Raw genomic sequence first — 23,875 nt, 5'->3', positions numbered from 1 at the left:
ATCTTTTTAGATCAATTTATAATATAAACAATTTTAATTATAAGCATAAAATTCTGTGTATGGTCAACTAAGTGGATTGAGTAGTAACTCTTCTCAATCCCTTTCTTTAATTATGTGTTTTTGGAGTTCTAGATCACGTAAAGAGATGAAAATAAAAAGAATATAAGTGGACCAGAAAAAGAAGGACATCCATCACATCAACGGTGAGATTACACTTCCCCTTTTATTTTTTTTCCTTCTCTTTCTTTTGTTACAGTAAAGACATTACACTCATGAAGTCGCCAAAGCTCATGGTACATTTTCTTACTTGTGGTCCTGACATAGTCAATCCACAAGCAATGAATTTATGATGTTTAAACCGACACCTACTCAATCATCAAATTGTTTGTGTTTGGGGTGAGAAATGGAACCATAGTTACGTGCGATCAACAGGTTACCTTTCCGCAGAATTCTAGTAGAGAGTGCAAAAAAAAAAACAACAGTGTCTGTTGTGGACATTTCTGGAGCGTAAACCGTGTCTTCCCCGTCCGTGCTAAACACATTTACAACAATATGCAGGAGATGGGTGTTGGGTCGGATCATTTAACCTTAAATTTAGCGCTTTAGGCTTGCGCCAAAGTAATGAAGCAGATGGAAGGGGAGGGGAAATTCATTGCCGGGTTTTGAAGTTGGGGTTTGATCGTGATTTGTATGTGCAGATCGAGACGATCTCTGTTCTTCGTCTCCTTCAACCTCTTTGCCTCCTTCATTTGCATCGCCTCATCATCACCAATCTCTGTCATAGCTAAAATCCCGAATTGGCCCCAAATTCCTGTTGAGATTCTAAGACGAGTATTATTTGCAGATATCATCCGGGGGTATATGGTTTCTCAGAGCCCTTATCCTTACATGCCTTGGTGGTTGTTCAAGTTTGTCATCACATTTGGGCCGTCTCGTCACTGACTTTTTTATGTGTCCATCGTTTAAGGTATGCTTAGACTTCCTTTGTTTCAAATTTTTTTTCCTTTGTTCCTATAGTTCTTAACCTTGAACTATTACGATTGGAGTCCTCGGGTTAAGACTTACTTGATGGCAGAAGATCTTTGGGATATTGTCGAAGGCACATATAAAAAACCGCCTCTTATTGACCCCTTTCCAACTGATGTATGTTCTATGATATTCATATTATTTGGAAATTAGATTGTATTTAAATTCATACTTATGTCATATATTCTCATTTTCCTATTTTCACTAGGGATATTTACCAATTATCAAAACAGCAGAAGAAAAAAAAAACTGAAATTAAGGCTTGGAAGATGAAGAATGTCAAGGCCTTATATGCAATCCAGAATTCTTGCGGGGATGATACGTATCAATTTATCAAGAGCGCAACCACGGCCAAAGAAGCATGGGATACTTTGTTAGAAAAATTGAATCCAGGTCGTGATCAATCATCAGACGGAAGAGGTACGACATAAATTGATAAGTAGAAATGTGTGCACGATTATTCTCCAATACCAGCTGAACTTCTCACAAACACAGGCATTTGTAAGAAGGAAAAAGAAAAGGCAAATTGAGAATTGAATGGTTGTTAGCACAAACATATACCAGAAACATGTGATATTAATCACAGTGATCAAAACACAAAACCCAATTCATAATCCTGTAGCACAGAGAAGAAACTTACCTGCAGACGAACTAGAAGAAGCAGCCATGTCCAAGTTCTGCAGCAAACAAGCAGTGCACCTTCTCCTCTCTCCAATAATCAGTTTGCTCTAACTTTTGCTCTAACTAATAATAGGTCTTAGTCCGATGATAGAGCATGCAAACTGTGAGAGCAGAGGCCACTATATATACAACGTAGCCAAGTTCTATAAGGATTCCCCTATTAAAATCCATATAGAAAACCGATTCTATTCAAATAGTAGTTCAATATCTTTGTTCCTCAGGTGTTTCAGAACAACATGGATTACAAATCCATTCCCAACAAGACTTCCTATTCAATCTTGAATTCAAGAACTAAATTCACAGACTCATACTAATGCTCATATTCTTACAATAGTAATATCTGAACACCAAGATTTCCTTTTTCAGACGAGAGGATACTTGTTCAAGCGTATCCAACACGAACCATTCAACATGATGCCATCCCAGAGTTGGCAAAGGAGGAAGGGCGCACTGGAGGTATATATATTAAGACTTGTATATAATTCTAATCAATACTAATTAAATCTGTATCGATTGCTAAGAGAAGTTATATTAACAATGTTAGAATTTGTATATAAAACATGGCACGCAGGACATGATGAGAACAGTGGCAATGATATCCGGGAAACTTTCGTCAAATCTGTGAAGTCGGGAGATTGGGATAATGCGATCAAGTTACTTCGCAACCATCACGAGCTCGGAAGTGAAAGAATTTCAGATGACAGAATTCCAGGTGGCGGTACAGCTCTTCACTACGCCCTCTGGAATTTCAGAAGTAGGGTGCGCATCATAAAACAGCTGGTGGAGTCAATGACAAAGGAAGACTTGGAAATACAAGACAATCTTGGTTTGACAGCACTTTTTCGTTTAATAACATTTTGTCAAGATAGGGTGGACGTAGCTAAAAGCATGGTTGAAAAGAACGACAAGTTACTTAGTATTTTACCTGCCAATACCATCGGCAACAGGACGACTCCTCTAGTTGTCGAGGCTCAGAGGTTGTCAAATGGGAAAGAATGGCTCGTTATCTGTATTCGGTCACTCCACACGACACTCTACACGTTAGGGATGCCGCTCAACTAATTTCTCTCGGTTTTCACCTCCATAGATTTGGTAAGGGATAGAATCGATCGACTTTCAAACATGACCAATTAGTAATGTCACTGCCTTGTATCTTCTTTGCCCGTGTGAATTTTTTTGTTGCAAATTTTTTCTGCAAACTCACAATGTTCTTTTTTTTTATTCACACTTCTATTATATATAGATATTGCGTGGGATTTGATTCAGCGTTATTCACAATTGGGCATGGGTAAAGACTACAACGGAGATTTTCCCTTATTAACATTGGCTAGTAACCGTTCTGCTTGCTTAAGTGGATGCCGGCTCAATTTCTGGGAAAATTTGATGTATTACGGTTAGTACAATACCACTTTTTATTTGCTCCTCATATATGCCTTTATTCCATGACTGCAATTTTCAGAGTTACCCTCCACAATAAATATCCTTTAGCTCTACTATGTTCAAAAGATTAACATCAACAGATTTTGTAGTTAGTGTTTTGTTTACCCATGTTTGATCTAACGAATCAGTTTTTGCAGCAACAAATAACTGATTAAGCGGACTCTAATTTTCTGAAAAAAAAAAAAAAAAAAAAAACAATATATGTCTGTGTTAGCACAAGGTCCTGTTGGACCATTAAAATAAGATAGAGCTGTCTGTGGGCCTAAAGGAGATAGGCCTCAAGAGCGCCCATTAGAGGATGAAAAAGACCAAGACATTGAGCAAGAACAAATGAACGAGCATAACACTTATAGCAATGTCCCATGTTGGTTTAAGGGCCGAGTTCTTTCGGAATGTTAAAAAAATGCTCGAAACTTATAGCCATGTAATATATATCATTTACTTCCAGGCTTATATATGTTTGGTTCGTGACATTTATAGCAATTAACATTCTTATGATAGAGTAATTATCCAATTAGAAGTACTGAATGAGTACAAAACATAAAAAAACTTAGCTTCAGAAGTTTTTGATTCGATTAATATGTTTGGGCTTATGTTCTTTTCTTGATAGGTATACGCATAAAAGATCTTCCTCCCATCGACAACGATATTCAGAGTGATCAAAGGCATGTGTCAGACCAAAAAGAGAATCAGAGTCTCATTTCCGTAGGTATATTACGTGTTTGAATTGCGATTTGGTTTTTGTTAATGCCATGGTAAGTTGTTCTATAATGCTACTACAAATATACATGTATGAACATCTTAATTGTATTTACACTTCCTACTTATGGCTATAACTGAGTCTAGCCAAACAAACTATCACGCTGCTCAAGCTTGGTTTGTCTAACTAGCTCAAGCTAAGTGTTGACTTGCTTCTTCTACAAGCCAAACCCACTACAAGCTCAAGTTGTTTCTAGCTGATATACTGTCCTATACCTATCTTTCATTCCTTCTTCTTTTTTTCCCCTTGTTTTATTATAGCGTGTGTGTGTGTGTATTAACCAACGTTTATGGCCATAATATTGGACTTGCATTGCAGTACTGGGTTTATATATCCGAGGACTGGTGACGAAGCTCCCAGAACTTTTGGGTAGGCCACATATTCTTATCGTTAAATTGAGGAATTATTATTATTGTTAAATTAATAGTCAATATTATATTTTAAAATGTTTGTAATTTTTATTTGTTTCAATGAACTTAGGAATCAATCGTATATATCGGATGAAATTGATGCATGAGAGAGTCAACCAGTTTCTACCCCTCATGTTTGAGAATTTGATAGAAAATAGGGATTTTGACCAAATCGTATGCTTGAACAAAGAATTGTTCGTAGCAGCAGAAAAAGGGCATGTGGAGTATATTACTCATTTATGCAAAGCTTCCTCATTCGCCTTAACCTTAATTCGGAACGAAAAAGGACAGAACTTGTTCCAAGTTGCCACTGAATGTCGTCAGCACAAAGTTTATAATCTTATACATGCCTTTGATGACTCCGATCAAAGTGATGTAGTAAAATTGACCAAAATGAAAAGAAGTGAGGTTGTCGGCCTCGTTGATAAGTTTGGCAATAATATGCTACATACAGTAGGAAGTATTTCCTCAATGACATGGTTCAAGGTGACTATTTATCTATTTATCTATATATGTTTATGTTTATATTTCCAATTTTTTACTAATATTTTGTATGGGTGATCTTCGAATGATGATTTTCAAAATGAACAGTTTGGATCATGAAGTTTTGTTTTGGAGTGAGCCTAAACTAGTGGTTAGCTGTGGAGTGAGCCTAAACTAGTGATTAACGTCATATTAATTTACTAACCAGTTAGAGTTTGAGCGCTCATGTATATACATATATATTATCATGTTTAAGTATATGTTGTTACTTACAAACTCGCATTGTCAAATAACAATAAGTACTTCATAATGGTGTCTCAAAGGGAAAATATTGTTCAAGGATATGAAGAGATGTACTTCACAGTCACATCATTAAATAGTTCTTTGGTTGGATGAAATGCAGGAGGTGGAGAGTGTTGTAGATCGCAATGATCGTGAATCTATAAATAAAGATCATATGACGCCACGTGAAGTATTTATGAAGAGCCATAAAGAATTGGGGAAAGAGGCAGAAGAATCAATGAAAAACACATCAACTTCTTGTATAGTTGTAGGTGCCCTCATTGTTACCATGATGTTTGCCGCAGCATTCACAGTTTCTGGCGAAAATAATGGAGATACAGGTCTTCCTACATTCTTAAGTCAAAAGGTATTCACAACTTTTATAGTTTCGGATGCAGTCTCACTCTTTTCTTCCACAACTTCAGTTATCATGTTTCTGGGAATTCTCACATCACGCTATTCTGAAGATGATTTCCTCAAATCATTGCCCACAAAAATGATAATAGGTCTTTTCACCCTCTTTTTATCTATCGCAACCATGATGATTGCCTTTTCTTGTGCACTTTACATGATGCTTAACAGAAAAAAAGCGATTGTTATTCCAAGCATTTTGCTTGTCAGTGTTCCAGTTGCCTCGTTCATATGGATGCAATTTCCGTTCCTTGCCAAGTTATTAATTTCTACTTTTGGACCGGGGATATTTGATGGGAACCAAGAAAAGTTGTTTTAATTCCTATGTTATCTTTAGTTTGTGTTGGATTTGCTTCTTGTTAAGAAACTTGTAAAGAGAGGCCATGTATATGCTTTTTCTTTAGCCAATAAGTTTTGGACTTGGGGAAGATGATTCGCTTCTACTGTACTTAAAAGCTTAAATAGTTCGTGGAACATTAGAAACTTTTGCACAAACGTTACCAACAATGGCAGCAATGAACAATGCATAACGCCAATAAGGGAACATCTTCTCGTTGTGCTTCTTGGACATTGATCGAGCGCTGCGCAAACAGTGCAGAATCTGCATATGTTGGTGTTTCTTTGATGAATCATTGGGGCACAAATATAACGTTCTTCCTCTTCAAGTAGCTGAGTTTAAAAGGGGATCTCATATCAACGAGAATGACTTAACTGAATTGGGAACACCACTACAGTAGTGTCTTAGTCCAATAACGCAATGTCACCTGTTAATCTCACTCCAAATGACATTATATTGTTTGACTCCTCTGTGACAATATATGTAATCTATCTAATTCTTTTTCCGCGCGAACAAGTTAAAATGTCATTCCAATAAGCAAAATTACATTGCCTTTGCACTATGCAATGGCCGTCGCGGTCCCATATGATTGTATGCTTTTTAAACCGACCACCTACTCAATCAACCACATTATCTGCATGTGTTTGGGGTCGCAAAGTAGGCACCATTTTTCTGAGTGTGTACGAAAACAGTGTATGATCACTGGTGTGGAGAATTCCAGTGTTGCATGACAGATAAGCAGCACATTATCAGTGTGTACGGTACCAGATATTCCACTAATTTCGACATAGATTTTTTTCCGTGTGACTAGAAAGATAACAACAAAATGGTATGAGTATATCACTATGCATTTTTGTGACGAGAAAATAAAAATATTAGAATAAAAATACACATATTTTAATTATGTTAGCATACAACGACATCATGGTAATATATCGTGTCATAGAAGGAATTTTTTAAGTATCAGATATTTAAGCAGATACTCCACATATTAGACAATAAATTGGGGAGCATAAAAAATTATAAGAAATTTTATTTCATGGGTAATAAATTTGTTTTCACGCCTAAGTTTTAAAATATTTTCTTGAATTTTCAGTTTTATCTGAAATAAATTGAAAAAAAAAAAAAAAAAAAAAACACAAGTATAATCTCTTTACCTTCAACGCGCCTGACGTCACAACCCCTCCTAATCCCACCCACAACACCGGCCACTACTCCCAACTTCTACAGCAAATTCAAAAATGCAAATTCACTAAAAATGAAAAGAAAAAAACGAAGAACACACCACCCCTGGGCCCTTGCCAGTAAAGCCAATGTTACGGGCATAGTAAACGAGTTCAAATCTTCAACTTCTTTAATGTTATTAGAGCAAATTGTTTCATGTGTGAAACTTAACAGTTATATGTGCTCCACGTCACCTGAGTTGCGTTGTTCACGTGTTAAGCTTGAAAATTCGTCGCACATGATGAGACGTGTTGAGAATGAATCCTACATTGATGAGAGGAGGGACCTTGAACATGTTTATAAGAGGTTAGACTACTCTATATATTGCTAATTGGTTTTTAATAGAAGTCCAACTTCATTCATAGTATCAGAACAGGTTGTCCTTCGTTTGAAAGCCCAAAAGAACACACATGTTCACGCATCACCCATTTGTTATCTACGTGTATGCTTGAAAATCAGTACGATGGCGTATTGAGAGTTAACTCATATTGCCAACGTAATTGAAGACCATGTGTTAATAAATTTCATTTTTATAACTTTATTGTCATAAAGGATAAATTAATTATAGAGGTAAAGAGAGGCCAGCTACTAAAACAAGCGCAAAAGATTCGATCTTATTGTAAACATTGCAGATTCGGCGAATAAAGTTGGTCAGGCTTGTTTTTTGGGTCAAGAGATGAAGCGGGTCGGGTCGTGGGTCAAATTGAATTCGTGGTCAACCAATGTGCATCGGACAACCGCCTCGTTTCAAGCCAATCGCAGATTCGACCAACGGCTGGTCAGAAACGAGGGCGAGATTGCGTGGTGGGGGAATGCGAACGGGGGTGTGCGGTGGCGTGGGGTTGGTTGCTGTATGGGAGAAAAATAGGGATTGGGATCCCTTCTAACCAAATCACTTGGACCGTTGGATGAGCTCAGGAAAGGATCCAAGTTCGAAAAATAGATTTTCTTTATTAATTTTTTTTTCTTTTTGTTTTTAATAATTTTAAATTTTTGGTGGGCCAAAGTTGCCACAGTAATTGAGGGATAGACTTACATACGTATAAAAATGACATAAAACCAAATTTCAAGTATGAAACTATGATGAAAATACGTAACTGTAACAAAATGCAACTTTTGTGAAACTTAAAATAGTAAAGTAAAAATTACTCTACGTATAATATGTGCATTTGTTTTTTTCTTCTTATTTTTCGAGAAAATAATAATAATATATAGTAAAAATATGGGCGTTTATTTAAGAATTTCACTTCTATGAGAAAATCGGTAATGGTTCGAGCAAAATACTATACGATTGGAGAGCCACTTGAATAAAAAGCTTTTCTTCAAGGGAGTTTTAACGACATATTTTCAGTACTGTTCATTTTTAACAAAAAAATCATATTTTTACATTTTTTTTATACTATTCACTACACCGTTATTTGTCCATTTTTATTAAAACTAAAGTTTTTTTTTTGGACTTTTCGTTAGTTTTCATTTTCTTCAATTGTATAATTAAAAGAGAAAAAATACCAATAACCGATAACCCTTCTTGCATAATTAAAAGAAAATAGCAGGAAAAAAATCAATTTCGCACAACAAAATTTTGGTTTTTTTTTTCCTCACTCACATGTCATCAAAGTAAATCTAAAACACACACAAAAAAGATAAAAACATATCCCTACGATATACAGATAACTTTTCCACCACTTTTTAAATTTTTTTAACTTTCCACCATGTTAATTTCTCGCACGCATATCGTGTGTGGGCCCATTACTAGTATTTTAAAAAGAAACAAACAAAAAATATCTCCACAATATGCAGATAACTTCTCCACCACCTTTTTTTTTTTAACTTGACATTATGTTCTCTCAAATTTCACACCATGTTAATCTCCACGATATGCAGATAACTTCTCCACCACCTTTTTTTTTTTTAACTTGACACTGTTCTCTCAAATTTCACACTATGTTAATCTCCACGATATGCAGATAACTTCTCCACCACCTTTTTTTTTTTTAACTTCACACTATGTTCTCTCAAATTTCACACTTTGTTAATCTGCACGATAAACAGATAACATATCCACTATTTCCACGATAAACATATAACTTATTCGTCACTTTCCACAATAAACAGATAACTTATTCATCACTTTCCACGATAAACAGATAACTTATCCACTATTGTGGCCTATATTTAACTAACAGGGAAGAGTGGGCCGGCGGCACAGAGAAAATATAGAGAGAGTGATGTGTTTGTAGAGTTGTGTAGAGGATATGTTATTCCCCCTACGCAGTGCCTTTATTTATAATAATAACACAGAGAAGAAATCATTATCCTCCAAAGGCTATGGTAAAAACCCGAGTAAGGACAAAATATATAGTCTAAGGAAAAATGAGTGAGTAATGCAAAGTTAAATGAAACGTTTAGGGGACGTCATCAGGGATATGATCAACCCAAGGTAGGCGCCTCGTCAAAACCTCGTTAGGTAGCAAAAATCCAGTGGGAAAAATGCTCCTAATTGTAAGGGAAAATAGTACATTAAGATCAAGCAAGTATACTTCAGGAGTAATGTCATCACTCAACATAATCTCAGTAGCTACTGCATATACTAATGCATCGTCGACGATCATCTCATTTCTACACCAAACATCATCCAAGCTAGCATAATGGACCGAAATCTCACGATTCTCGGGAGGTGAATTCGTCTCTTCAAGGACGCTTCCGTAATCTAGAATTTCCTCATAAGTTGGATAGAATGAGTAGGTGACAGTCAGATTCATGGTAGGTTTTTCAGATGCATATGTTGTGGGTTTCCTCTTCCGGGGGTGTGAATCCTTTGAACCAAGTGGTCTACTATGCTTTTGTGGGGGGTGGGGGGCGGGGGGAGTGGGGGCCAGATGATTGGCTAGCCGCTAATGTACGTAGATCGGCCAAAGTGGCATCTCAGGCCTCCAGGAGGGAAGTCCATCGTACATTTGGTACATCCATCTTTACAGGCACATTCGCAGCTGGAATATATGATCATGTCATTCGCACTATATCGGTGAAAGCATCTGGCATGCTCTAAGCTATGCGATGTACTTAAGTTTCAGACTAAGCGGTGCGGGGATCTAAATGAAACAAAGTGGGAGTCATCCACAATAATTCGAGTCATTCTTCAAGAATGTTGACGTTCTTATCTTCCCTAACAACGAGAAGACTATCTCATTGAAGTGACAATCTACGAAACAAGCGGTAAACAGATCGCCTATCAAAGGTTCTAAGTAATGAATAATTGAAGGAGAATCATATCCGACATAGATTCTCATCCTTTGCTGAGGCCCCATTTTTGTACATAAGGGCGGCGAAATCGGCACATAGACCGCACAACCAAAAATGCACACATACAATATGTCAGGTTCGTATCTGGTAACCAACTGAAAGACGTTATATGGTTGGGTCGCAATAGGCCTCAAGCGGACCAACATAGCTGCGTGCAATATTGCATGGCCCCAAGCAGCAATCGGGAGCTTAGTACGTATGACCAACAATCGAGTAATCATTTGTAAGCGCTTAATGAATGCCTCTGCTAGGCTGTTCTGGGTGTGAACATGAGGTACTGGATGTTCAACTTCAACCCAAACCGACATGCAATAGTCATCAAAAGTTTTAGATGTGAATTCTCCACCATTATCCAATCAAATAGATTTGATCAGATAATCAGGGTGGTGAGCTTTAAGCTTGATAACCTAAGCCAATAGTTTGAAGAATGCAGTGTTCCTTGTGGACAATAAACACATGTGTGACCAATATGTGGAAGCGTCAACCAAAACCATAAAATATCTAAATGGTCCGCATGAAGGGTGAATCGGTCCACAAATGTCCCCCCTGAATCCTTTGTTGAAAAATATGAGGATTCGAATAAATCTTGTCATAAGAAAGCTTAATAATAAGTTTTCTCATACAACAGGTTTGACATGCGATTCTTTGAATCGAACCTAAATTTCGGGTTAATGGATGCCCATGTGATGATTTGAGGATACGGCGCATCGATATTCGTCTAGGGTGTCCCAAACGATCATACCAAAGTGTAATTTCGTGCAAGGTCCTAGAGGTAAGGTCGGCCACATAGTGGCTTTCAATAGGACGTATGGTCATAGTATACAAACCACTTGGGATACGCTCCATCTTCTCTAGAATACGTTTCTGACCATATTTGTAAGAAGTTATGCATAGAAATTCAACTCCATTTTCTACATAGGTTTCAGCGTGGTAATTATTGTCTCTAATGTCCTTGAAACTCAACAACGTTCTTCCGAAATGCGGAGAATAGAGTGCCTCATTAATGGTCAAAATTATGCTATTGGACAACATTATACGTGCCTTATCGTATCCTTTGATCAGGTTGGATGGGCCTGAGAAGGTTGTTAGAGGTGTATTCTTATGTATGAAGTTAGTGAAATAGATACGTTCACGCAAAACTATGTGCGTGGTTGCACTATCTGCCAGACAACTAACTTTCCCACTAGTCATACCTATAAATAAAAATTAATTTGAATCGGTCACATGCATAAAAGTTCTAAAAACAAATATCCATTCAAAATAATTTAAGTATGCAAGGATGGTAATTAATAAAAAATTAATATCCAAAAACAAATCACCAACAAATAATCCGTAAAGGAAACTTGTTCAAAATTAAACCAAAAAACAAGGAGGGGTTTGGCCACTTGGTGGAATTCAGCCCCGTTGTCTAAATTTCAATAGAAAATAGTTTATATCTAAGATTCTAATCTTCCATAGGTGTGGTATCCTCCTGAAAGTCAGAAACCTCCATTTTGGTACTATTCGGTTCATCCACTTGCTCAAAGTTTGATTCAAACTTCGTATGACGAGAATGATATTCAGCTACAACCTTATGGGGAGCTTAGCAAACATGGGACCAATGGTCATTTGAACCACAACGATAGCACATGTCTGCATCCATGGTTTCAGGTGCTTTGCCCTTATTCTTGAAGTTTGGGGCCTTGGTAGCGAGGTTAGGGAGCTTCTAGGCTCGGTTTCCTCCCTTAGATGGGCATTGGCTCTGTTGACCTTGATCGGGTGGCTTTTGGCCTCCTCTACCACACCTATTTTGGCGTTTTGGGCATTTATTTGTGTTATAGTGTGATTTAGACACAGCAATCACCCAGTAGGTCGAGCTTGTTGATTTTTTATTAACAACTAATTCTGTTTTTCAGCTAAAAGTAAAACAGATATCAAATTCGAAAACTTAGTGAACTTCTGAGCCCTATATTGTTGATGTAGGACAATATTAATAGCAGAGAAGTTCGAATAGGTATTCTCCAGGAGATCATTTTCGATCAAAGTCTCGTTACAAAATTTGAGAAGTGATTGGATTCGATAAATTTCAGAATTATATTCATTCACAGACTTAAAGTCTTGGAAGCACAAATGCTGCCAATCATGTCTTGCATCAGGCAAGAAGATGTCTTTTTGGTGATCAAAACGATCAGCCAAAACGACCCAAAGTGTACGTGGATCCTCCTCAACAAGGTACTCAGTTTGCAGTGCGTCATGGATGTCTTCGGATGAAGATCATGGCATTGGCTTTCTCAGCTTTGCCAACCGGGTTGTCCGTCTCATCTTCAATGGCGAGACGTAAATTCTTTGTAGTAAGGTGGAACTTGACATCATGGACCCACTTGAGGTAATTTCTTCCACATACCTCCAGAACGGTAAAGTCAAGTTTGTTCAAATTCGACATGTTCCTATCACAAAATAAATGGACAAGATGTGGTTAGTGTAATGGAGAAAAAATCAATCCATTCACATAGAAGTAAAACATTCAGGTTCTAATAAACATGTATTGGTTTAAATTTTCATGAAAAAACTTCGGGTTTTCATGGGTGAGGTTTTTAAGGAAAACTTTAGGTTTTCAAATAAGGCATATTTCTAGAAACTTCAGGTTTCGAAATAATTATGACCTTCAGGTTCATATGTTCTTACAGACAAACACAAATATATATACAAAAATATGCAACAATAAAATATGCAAATGGAACTTCAAGTCTAGAATTATAATTGAATTAATTATTTGGATTTCGGGCCAAATATAAAGTGTGGGTGAAAAATTATAAAACCCAAAAGTGCCTAAAAACAATAGGCAATTAAAACTCGGGCTCAAAAATTTAGACCAAAGCCCATGGGTGGGCTGAGTGAATTGGTGTCGTGAGGTCCAAGCCTAAAACTGGGATGGGGTAGGCACGTGCCTAGTATGTAGGCAGGCCTAGCATCACAGAAAATGGGCTGCATGTGCAAGCCCAAAGATAGAGGTCCAAACGGGCTCTGATCTGGTGCATGGAAACTGTAATAGCCACGCATGCTGTGATCCTCTGTGGTCCAAGATACGGAAACATCGTGGCCAAGGAGGGCCGAGAAAAGCTCCAAATCCCAAAGGGCTGGTGCTTACCGAGAACGGGCCAAGCCCAAGTAGGCTTGGAATTTGGACCAAACACCCCAGCGCTAACTGGGTGAACTCGCTGGAGATAGAGACCGGCGCCACCACTTCAGGCGACCGTGTCATGGTGCAAAAATCATGGCAAAAAAACTGTGGGTAGAAACCCTAGAAAAATTAACTTGGAATTTTGAAGCCAATCGACAGTGACCTATAGAGGTAAACGGAGAGTAGAGACTCTCAACATTTGTAGAAACCCTAGAAAAATTAACTTCGAATTTCGAAGAAAAACCGATGAGATTTGAACGAATCTTGATCAAAAACCCTTCAGGATTGGGCTGTAGGCCCCCCCTAAAGGAGAAGACATCATGGAATGCATCGAGTTTTTTTTTTGGATTTCAGGCCAGAAACCCATGCCTTTGGCTTCGTGGTCTCGTGGCTCAGCTCAACCACAGAAGTTGTAGGCCTGGGGCTAGTGGCTTGACGGCTTGGCGACTCACCAACCACGGCTCACACGGTGGAAGGGTTTAGAACGAAACCCTAATCCATATTTTAATAATTTTTTCAATTTCTAAATTAATTCAATGCATATTTAATATATAATTTAATGCATGAGCATATTTGATGCAATTCATGGCAATATCAATTCACATAATTCAACAATTATGGATATAATGCATATACAATTTATGTAGAATCTAAAATTCAAAAAACGTAAAGTTGGGTCATGCATTATCTTGAATGTTCATGCTATCAGAGCTACAAAAATATCGAGATAAAAACCGTTGTTTTGAAAGAACCTGATTGCGCGATGATATTGATGAACTGGTTTGATGCAGAAAACTTCCACATCAGATTCCTAAGGGCAGCGGTAGGAGCGTGCTGATAACGTGTTGTGGCCTATATTTAACTGACATGGGAGAGTGGGCCGGCGGCACATGGAAAATATAGAGAGATATGTGTTTGTAGGGTTGTGTAGAAGATGTGTTATTCCCCTACGCAACGCCTTTATTTATAGTAATAAGAAAGAGAAGAAATCCTTCTCCTCCAATGAATACAAGTCCTAATAGGGAAGAATAACTAGAGTCAAATCTAATTTAGGATTTACACAATCACACTTAAATAACAAGTTTATAATATCCACCACTTTTTTTTTTTTTAACTTCCCATTATGTTAATCTCCATGATAAACAGATAACTATTTCACCACTTTTTTTATTTATATTTTTAACTTCCCGCTCTGTTAATTTCTCGGACACATAGTATGTGGGCTCATTGCTAGTATTTAAAAAATATATATATACAAATCTTGTTTCAGAAGAATTTTGCTTCGAATTAATGATCGAGTGCACAAAACTTCTTCCTCCCATTAATGATAGTCGTGTAAATGTTCATAAACCTGAAATTGATGTGAATGACCAAAGGCATCTCTCAAACAAAAAATAAAACCAAAGGCCTCTCTCAAACCAAAAGGAGAAATAAAGGCATCCCATTTTGATGCAGTACATTTCCTATATCAAATGTGGATGTTGGTGGATTCTTATTTATCAAAGTCATGCTTTTTATTAGATTGCATTACAACTCCAATATACTTTCTTTAGTTTTAATTATCTCTTGTATCAATTAAATGTATATTTGCTTTGTGCAATTGAAGTAAGTGAGTGTGAGTGTTTCCTCCTCATAAAATTAAGCATTTGGCTTGGTAGTACGAGTGAATCCATGATTAACGACGTCGAGCGATTCTGTTACCCCTGATTTAGTGATTCCCAGACCATCTATCCTTGTCTCCCTAAGACTCCTTGGTTCCTCCTGCATTAGCTACATCAGAGCAAGTCATCTATGTAGGGTTATAACATGTTTTCTTTATTCCATATTTAATTGCACAAAATGATATGGCAATTGATGGTAAGACTCCCTCTTTATTCATAGTGATATCCGTAAAAATCTTTTGTCGCAAAAAGTGCAAGAGATTAAGAGCATTGCAAATCCCAAGTATTGTGAATCTATAAATATTAGATAATATGATATCACAAAAAGCATTTAGAAAAAACCATAAAGAAATAGGAAAAGATGCAGAAAATTCAACACTACCAAAAATTACTATTTGCCCGATGAACAAACTTTCGTTTGGCAAATAATCATCTACCCAACAAAATCCAAACGTGGGTCGGGCAAAAAGGGTCAACATTTTGGTTTCTTCAAAGGCTTTTGCCCGACAAAAGTAGTTCTATGGGCAAATTGTCCTTTGTCGGGTAAAGTTTTCGTGCCAAGGAAAAAACTTGGCTTGTATATGGCAACCTTTGAGCGACAGACCATATAGGTTTCGTCACACAAATGTAGATTTTATGATTTAGACGGCAAAGGTGAGGAACATTTTGGCATAGGGGTGTAATATCCACACACTCCTATTTACTTCATACACACCCTTTTAATTTGCAACCGTCAGATCAACTAAATTAAAGAAGATCAAAGGATAGGAATTAACAAGAGGTGTGCAGATAGCACACCCCTTTGACATATTCAATTCCTTTGATGATTTTCATAGTCTGCAAAACTAATTTGAACGATCCAATTGTCAAACTCTAGTTTGTATATACTTCGAGATCACATAACCCAAAAATCACCAAAAACAAATTTTCAGGGATTAGCTAACGGGAAAAAATCTTTCGATGGTTAGAAATGGAAATCATGATTTAACCGTTATTTAGCTTAGATTTTGATGATTTATCACAACACTCCTTGACCCTAAAAGAATACAAGGAACGAACATGATCATAAATTGTAAGTATTTGTTGAATCTATTGTTTTGATGGGACGTGGTCTACAAAACTAATTTGAACAATCCAACCGTTACACTTGTTTGTATACCCTCCGAGATCGCATACAACAAAAATCACCAAAAACAAACTTTTGGTGTGACATTCCGTCCCGAAGTTATCGAAAACTCACTTGTGAAATGACTACTTTACCCCTAGTTAGTTCTTTTACGTTTATTGGTCGTTTTGTGTGGTGTTGGCATGTGCTGGGCCACACACACACACACATTGTCATCTCCCTCACCCTTTGTCTTTCTCCCTGTCTCTCTCCTGTGCTCCCATTTCTTCCCTTTCTCTTCGAAAACGTACGGACAAACCCAAAACCCCTCAAATCCTTGCAGATCGAGGGAACCAAGTACACCTTCGAGCTCGTGAGGCAGAGATGAGTGCAGCTGTACCATTTTCAGGTAAGGTTATCATCGTTTTCACGTTGATTTCGCGAGCTCCGTTTGGGGTACTATTCATGCAAACGTACTTTAGCACGTTTTTGGGATTTTGAAGCTCTTAGGTGACTTGGTGAGCTCCCAAGGAGTCTCAGAGTACTTCGTTTGAAGAATTTGGACGTCGGGATCGCCCTGTTCGAAGTTGGCCGGAGTTTGAGTTTGGTGACAAGTGAGATTTCGTAGGTTTTACCTCTTAAAAATGGTATGGTTGTGTTCTCCTAGTTCTAGGCGTCATTTTGGTACAAGAATTGTGAAAAATGGTTGAAAAACGAGAGAGAAATCACGATTTGCAGGTTTTGCGATTTTCCGGCGCCGGCGACAGCACCGGAGGTTCACCGGAGAAGGAGACGGAATATTCCGTCAAGTCTGACGGAATATTCCTGACGCCGTTAACGAAATCTGTCAAAACTGACGGAATATTCCTTACGGCGTCAGTTGACGCCGTTAGCGTGCCAGGCACGTGCCTGCGAGTGGCCGGCGCGTGGGGGCGCGTGCGGCGGTGGAAAATTTTTCTAAAAATATGGGTGTGATCCTGAGGTTGTGTAGAGCACGTTGGTATATTCATTTGTCCATTTTGAGCAATGTATGAGAAGTTATTACGAGAAGTTGGTTATGTGCTTTAAAATTAACGTTTTTATAGTTGTTTCGCATATAGGTGATACGTATCCCCGAGGACGAGCGTGGTCACTCGAGGCAGGGGGGCTACGACCCTTCCACATACCAGTAAGTGGGCTACGACCCTTCCACATACCAGGGTCCGAGTAGCTACGGCCAGGTAGGTCGAGGTGGTGCCTACCACTATCAGGGTGATGCTGTCCCTTATGCTCCGGGACAGTATCAGTATCCCCAGGATCCCTATTCTCAGAGTGGCTATCCTCAGTATTCTGGCGGCTATATGCCGTATCCTCCAGCTGCAGCCGGCGGTTCTCAGTGGCACCAGGGAGGACAGTATCAGCAAGGGGAGATTGCCACTAGTAGTGCAGGGTCTTCAAGACAGTCGGGTCAGCCCAGTCAGGGGCGTGGTGCTCAGGGACGTGGTGTTCAGGCGAGCAGAGGCCGCGGCGGACGTCAGCAGGGCCAGGAGCGCATTCACAATATTTCTCTGCAGGATGCCCAGAACAACCCAGACTTGATTATGGGTATGTTAAATATTCTTGGTTATTTTGCTAGAGTCTTAATTGATTGTGGAGCTACACATTCCGTGATTTCTCATACATTTGCTTAAGTGACGCAACCTCGCCCCACACCTCTAGGGTATGATTTAGAGTTCGCTATGCCTAGAGGAGAGAGATGTATCGTAGACCGTGTGTACCCAGGATGTCCAGTGATAGTTGAGGGTGTTGTTTTATCAGCTGGTCTTATCCCGTTAGATATTGTTGACTTTGATGTGATTCTAGGCACTGATTGGTTGTATTTCTATCGTGCCAACATTGATTGTTACGGGAAAGTAGTTACGTTTCACCGTCCTGGACTACCTGTGGTTACTTTTGTGGGTGAGCAGAGTGGGGTGAGACACGGCGTTATTTCGGCTTTACGAGCGAAAAAGTTGTTGTCTAAAGGTTGTCAGGGGTACCTAGCTCATGTGGTGCTAGATGAGGTTGTTCCTAACAGAGTTGAGGATGTGAGAGTGGTCAGACACTTTCCTGACGTTTTCCCTGAGGATTTACCTAGTCTACCCCCAGATCGAGACGTGGAGTTCACTATTGAGTTGCTTCCAGGTACTAATCCTATTTCTTTAACTCCTTATCGTATGGCTCCCGCGGAGTTAAGGGAATTGAAAGTTCAGTTGCAGGAGTTAGTGGATAAGGGGTTTATTCAGCCTAGTACTTCGCCTTGGGGCGCTCCAGTATTGTTTGTGAGGAAGAAAGACGGAACTTTGAGGCTGTGTATCGACTACAAGCAATTGAATCGGGTGACGATTAAAAACCGTTATCCATTGCCTCGTATTGATGATTTGTTTGATCATCTTCGAGGTGCTTGTGTGTTCTCCAAGATTGACTTGAGGTCTGGTTATTATCAGCTGAAGATTAGTAGGGATGACGTCCCTAAGACGGCGTTCAGGACTCGTTACGGTCATTACGAGTTTCTGGTTATGCCATTTGGGTTGACGAATGCACCAGCTGCTTTTATGGATTTAATGAACCGAGTGTTCCAGCCTTATTTGGATAGATTTGTTATTGTTTTCATCGACGATATTCTGGTGTATTCTAAGTCGAAGGCGGAGCATGTTCGACATCTTACTTTGGTGTTGAAGAGGTTGAGGGAATACCAATTGTATGCTAAGTTTAGCAAGTGCCAGTTTTGGTTAGATCAAGTTGCGTTTTTGGGGCACATCATTTCTGCTCAAGGTATTTTGGTTGACCCTCAGAAGGTCGCAGCTGTGGAGAGTTGGGAGCAACCGCGAACCGTCACTGAGGTGAGAAGTTTCCTTGGTTTGGCGGGGTATTATCGGAGATTCGTTAAGGATTTCTCTGTGATTGCTTTACCACTGACGAGGTTAACGAGGAAAGACGTTAAATTTGAGTGGGATGATAAGTGTGAGCAGAGTTTCCAGCAGTTGAAGCATTGTCTCACTCATGCACCTGTTTTGGCACTCCCGGACGATAGTGGTGATTTCGAGGTTTATAGCGATGCTTCCTTGAATGGTCTGGGATGCGTGTTGATGCAACATGGTAGGGTGATTGCTTATGCTTCGCGGCAATTGAAACCTCATGAGTTGAATTACCCTACACATGATTTGGAGTTCGCTGCTATCATCTTTGCGTTGAAGTTGTGGAGACACTACCTGTATGGGGAGAAATGTAGGATCTGTACAGATCACAAAAGTCTTCAGTATCTTTTTACTCAGAAGGAACTTAATCTTCGTCAACGGAGGTGGATGGAGTTGCTCAGCGATTACGATTGCATGATTGATTATCACCTTGGTCGTGCAAACGTAGTGGCTGATGCCCTTAGCAGGAAGTCTCAGGGCCGTATCAATGCATTGTACGCTAGTCGTATTCCTCTTTTGGCGGACTTGCGTGCTACGGGAGTGAGGTTAGAAGCAGAAGATCGAGAAGTGGCGTTACTTGCTAATTTTCAAGTTAGACCAATTCTAGTTGATCGGGTACTTGAAGCTCAGGTAGCTGATAGGGAGACCCAAGAACTAATTCAAGCTCGAGATCAAGGAAGGAGGAGAGACCTCAGAGTTCATGATTCGGATGGCATGTTGATGCAAGAGGGTAGAATGTTCGTGCCTAATAATGTGGATTTTAAGAAAGAAATTCTCGATGAAGCACATATCTCGGCTTACGCCATGCATCCAGGAGCTACTAAGATGTATCATACCATTCGACCATTTTATTATTGGCCGGGTATGAAAAGGGAGATAGCTGAGTATGTGAGCAGGTGTGCTGTTTATCAGCAGGTTAAAGCAGAAAGGAAGAAGCCGTTTGGGTTGTTGCAGCCGCTTCCCGTTCCAGAGTGGAAATGGGAAAATATCACTATGGATTTTGTGTACAAGCTCCCGCGTACACATAATGACTTTGACGGCATTTGGGTGATCGTTGATCGACTCACTAAGTCGACACATTTTATTCTAGTGAGAGAGAAGTATTCTTTGGGCCGCTTAGCGGAGTTGTTTATCTCGAAGATTGTGAAGTACCATGGTGTCCCGGTGAGTATTGTTTCGGATCGTGATCCACGATTTACATCGAAGTTTTGGGTCGCTTTTCAGGAAGCTTTGGGCACGAGACTGCTTTACAGTACGGCGTATCATCCACAGACAGACGGACAGTCAGAGAGAACAATTCAGACTTTGGAGGATATGTTGCGAGCTTCTGTGTTACAGTTCGATGATGCTTGGCATCAGCGGTTGGATTTGATGGAATTTGCCTACAACAACAGCTTTCATTCGAGTATCGGCATGGCGCCATTTGAGGCATTGTATAGTAGATCCTGTCGCACACCGTTGTGTTGGTCAGAGGTTGGAGAACGAGTCTTAGTGGGTCCAGAGATTGTTGAGGAGACTACTCAGAATGTTCAGGTGATTAAGTCTAACCTAAAAGCAGCCCAGGACAGGCAGAAGAGTTTAGCAGATCGGCATGCTACGGACATAGTGTATGAAGTCGGAGATTGGGTATTTCTGAAGCTTTCACCGTGGAGAGGTATCGTGCGGTTTGGAAAGAAGGGGAAGTTGAACCCCACGTACATCGGACCATACATGGTCACAGAGCGAGTTGGTGAGGTAGCTTACAGGTTGGAGTTGCCTCCGGAGTTGGCTAGAGTGCATAACGTTTTTCACGTGTCTATGCTCCGACATTATGTGGCTGATCCGTCTCACGTGATACCTCCTCAACCGTTAGAGATTAATCCAGATTTGACTTATGACGAGGAACCGGTGACGATCATAGATTGGAAAGAAAAGGTTCTGAGGAACAAGACGGTGAATTTAGTGAAAGTTTTGTGGAGGAATCATTCAGTCGAGGAAGCTACGTGGGAGACAGAAGATCGGATGAGGGATTTGTATCCTCGGTTATTCTTTGACCACTAGGGGTTGTTACTTGGTTGTTTTGAATTTCGGGACGAAATTCTATTAAGGTGGGTAGGTTGTGACATCCCGTCCCGAAATTATCGAAAACTCACTTGTGAAATGACTACTTTACCCCTAGTTAGTTCTTTTACGTTTATTGGTCGTTTTGTGTGGTGTTGGCATGTGCTGGGCCACACACACACACATTGTCATCTCTCTCACCCTTTGTCTTTCTCCATGTCTCTCTCCCGTGCTCCCATTTCTTCCCTTTCTTTTCGAAAACGTACGGACAAACCCAAAACCCCTCAAATCCTTGCAGATCGAGGGAACCAAGTACACCTTCGAGCTCGTGAGGCAGAGAGGAGTGCAGCTGTACCATTTTCAGGTAAGGTTATCATCGTTTTCACGTTGATTTCGCGAGCTCCGTTTGGGGTACTATTCATGCAAACGTACTTTAGCACGTTTTTGGGATTTTGAAGTTCGTAGGTGACTTGGTGAGGTCCCAAGGAGTCTCGGAGTACTTCGTTTGAAGAATTTAGACGTCGGGATCGCCCTGTTCGAAGTTGGCCGGAGTTTGAGTTTGGTGACAGGTGAGATTTCGTAGGTTTTACCTCTTAAAAATGGTATGGTTGTGTTCTCCTAGTTCTAGGCGTCATTTTGGTACAAGAATCGTGAAAAATGGTTGAAAAACGAGAGAGAAATCACGATTTGCAGGTTTTGCGATTTTCCGGCACCGGAGGTTCGCCGGAGAAGGAGACGGAATATTCCATCAAGTCTGACGGAATATTCCTGACGCCGTTAACGGAATCTGTCAAAACTGACGGAATATTCCTTACGGCGTCAGTTGACGCCATCAGCGTGCCAGGCACGTGCATGCGCGTGGCCGGCGCATGTGGCCGTGCCTTGGCCGACGCGTGGGGGCGCGTGCGGCGGTGGAAAATTTTTCTAAAATTATGGGTGTGATCCTGAGGTTGTGTAGAGCACATTGGTATATTCATTTGTCCATTTTGAGCAATGTATGAGAAGTTATTACGAGAAGTTGGTTATGTGCTTTAAAATTAACGTTTTTATAGTTGTTTCACATATAGGTGATACGTATCCCGAGGACGAGCGTGGTCACTCGAGGCAGGGGGGCTACGACCCTTCCACATACTAGTGTGTGGGCTTTTGGTTTTCCGTATATACCTATATACAATTATTTTCCCAGAAATTGAGTAAAAAGGGTTATTTGTCTTATGCCATGCATATTATTATTATTGATTATGCACCCTTAGCCGCATTATTAGTTGCATACATATACATATGCATATTGGGTGCCGTGGACGCGCAGGTAAGTGCCAGGTAAATGGTATTCATGTTTATATTTCAGTAATGGTTTGAGATGTTTAGAGAGCTCATAACCTGCACCCCTGGTGTTAGTGCTCCCGCCCAGAGTAGGGCACAGTCCTTCACGTGATGTTCACCTCCCGCACCACACGCTTAGCTTGGATCCAAGTTAGGTGCACAGTCCTGTCGTACAGACCACATTAGGTGGTTCCGACTCGTAGGTGACCTGCGATTATTCGCACAGCCTTCACGTGATCGTAGCACTAGAGCGTATATATTTATTACACCTAGGCCTGTCGTACAGACCACTTTAGGTGGTTCCGACTCGTGGGCAGGTTCAGTTATTGAGTTTGAGATTTGAGCTCTACATGCAGCCGTACAGGTCACGTTAGGTGACTCCGGCTGCCAGATTATGTTATTGATATGATTTATACCTGAGCACTTGCACTTCATTATGAGATTTTGGCATGGCATATTCTTGAGCATGACTGGCATATCTATACATACGTATATATGTTTATTTTCTGGGAAATATACAGGTTTTACGGCGAGGGGTTAGAATGTATTTTACTAAATGGTTTTCGAAAAGCTTTGTTTTTGCCCATTCACGCTTTTGTTTTGCGCCCCTCCAGGTTCTAGTTGCTTAGCAGGTTCGGTGGTTTCCCAGAGGGCTTTTCCGGCATTTCTGACAGACACTCACCAGCGTAGGGTCACCTTCGGGTGTACTGTTGTCGCATCTTTTTCTTTGGACTGCTGTAGACTTATTGCTCTGAATTTAGCGTCTCACTTACGCTAGCACTTGTTTTAGTACTTTGTATGCTAGTTTTTAATTATTCGTACTTTTTATATTACTACTTTATTAGCTTCCGCACGTGCACATGGTTACGTCACCTTCGTGTGACGGCCAGCACGCCCTGATCTCGGTCGGGGTGTGTCATTTGGGGATTAGGTAACAAGATATAATTCTTTGACGATTAGAAACGAAGAATCATGATTTAACGGTTATTTGAGCTCCGATTTTCATGATCTCTTACAATTACACTCCTCGACACTAGAAAAATACAATGAACGAACTCGATCATCAATTTAAAATATTTACACTAGTGGTTACTACAAAATCTTACGTTCTAATAAATGAAAGTGTAGAATAAACTCTGAGTGTTTGTTGAATTTATTGTTTTGATGTGATACGCAGTCATACAAAACTATTTTGAATGATCCAACTGTTAAACTTATTTGTATATATTCCAAGATCGCATAGGCAAAAAACCATCAAAACAAACTTTCGGGGATTAGGTAAGGGACAAAATT

The 23,875-nt window shown here is 39.7% G+C and overlaps 1 protein-coding gene and 1 long non-coding RNA gene across 2 annotated transcripts; both read left to right on the top strand.

Annotated features, from left to right (window-relative positions):
- Positions 1 to 1,208: 1,208 nt before the first annotated feature.
- Positions 1,209 to 3,311, top strand: LOC137740108 (uncharacterized). The gene is made up of 4 exons (XM_068479915.1): positions 1,209 to 1,446; positions 2,074 to 2,163; positions 2,279 to 2,799; positions 2,951 to 3,311. The coding sequence occupies exons 1-3, from the start codon at positions 1,296 to 1,298 to the stop codon at positions 2,767 to 2,769; spliced, it is 732 nt and encodes a 243-aa protein (XP_068336016.1). The 5' UTR covers positions 1,209 to 1,295; the 3' UTR covers positions 2,770 to 2,799; positions 2,951 to 3,311.
- Positions 3,312 to 3,737: 426 nt separating this feature from the next.
- Positions 3,738 to 5,923, top strand: LOC137740107 (uncharacterized). The gene is made up of 3 exons (XR_011069136.1): positions 3,738 to 3,856; positions 4,226 to 4,276; positions 5,204 to 5,923. It is a non-coding gene; the product is annotated as an uncharacterized lncRNA (long non-coding RNA).
- The last annotated feature ends 17,952 nt before the right edge of the window (positions 5,924 to 23,875 follow it).

This window comes from Pyrus communis, chromosome 7 (genome assembly GCF_963583255.1).
Source record: "Pyrus communis chromosome 7, drPyrComm1.1, whole genome shotgun sequence".
Lineage (NCBI taxonomy): Eukaryota > Viridiplantae > Streptophyta > Magnoliopsida > Rosales > Rosaceae > Pyrus > Pyrus communis.
This window is presented reverse-complemented; position numbering and strand designations above follow the sequence as displayed.

What these genes read in the sequence shown, in the direction of transcription:
- LOC137740108 (XM_068479915.1), top strand. Translation starts at nt 1,296, where the DNA reads ATGAAGAATGTCAAGGCCTTATATGCAATCCAGAATTCTTGCGGGGAT. An exon ending in TCAATCATCAGACGGAAGAG is followed by an intron (nt 1,447 to 2,073) that starts GTACGACATAAA and finishes TTCCTTTTTCAG; the next exon opens with ACGAGAGGATACTTGTTCAA. An exon ending in GGAGGAAGGGCGCACTGGAG is followed by an intron (nt 2,164 to 2,278) that starts GTATATATATTA and finishes CATGGCACGCAG; the next exon opens with GACATGATGAGAACAGTGGC.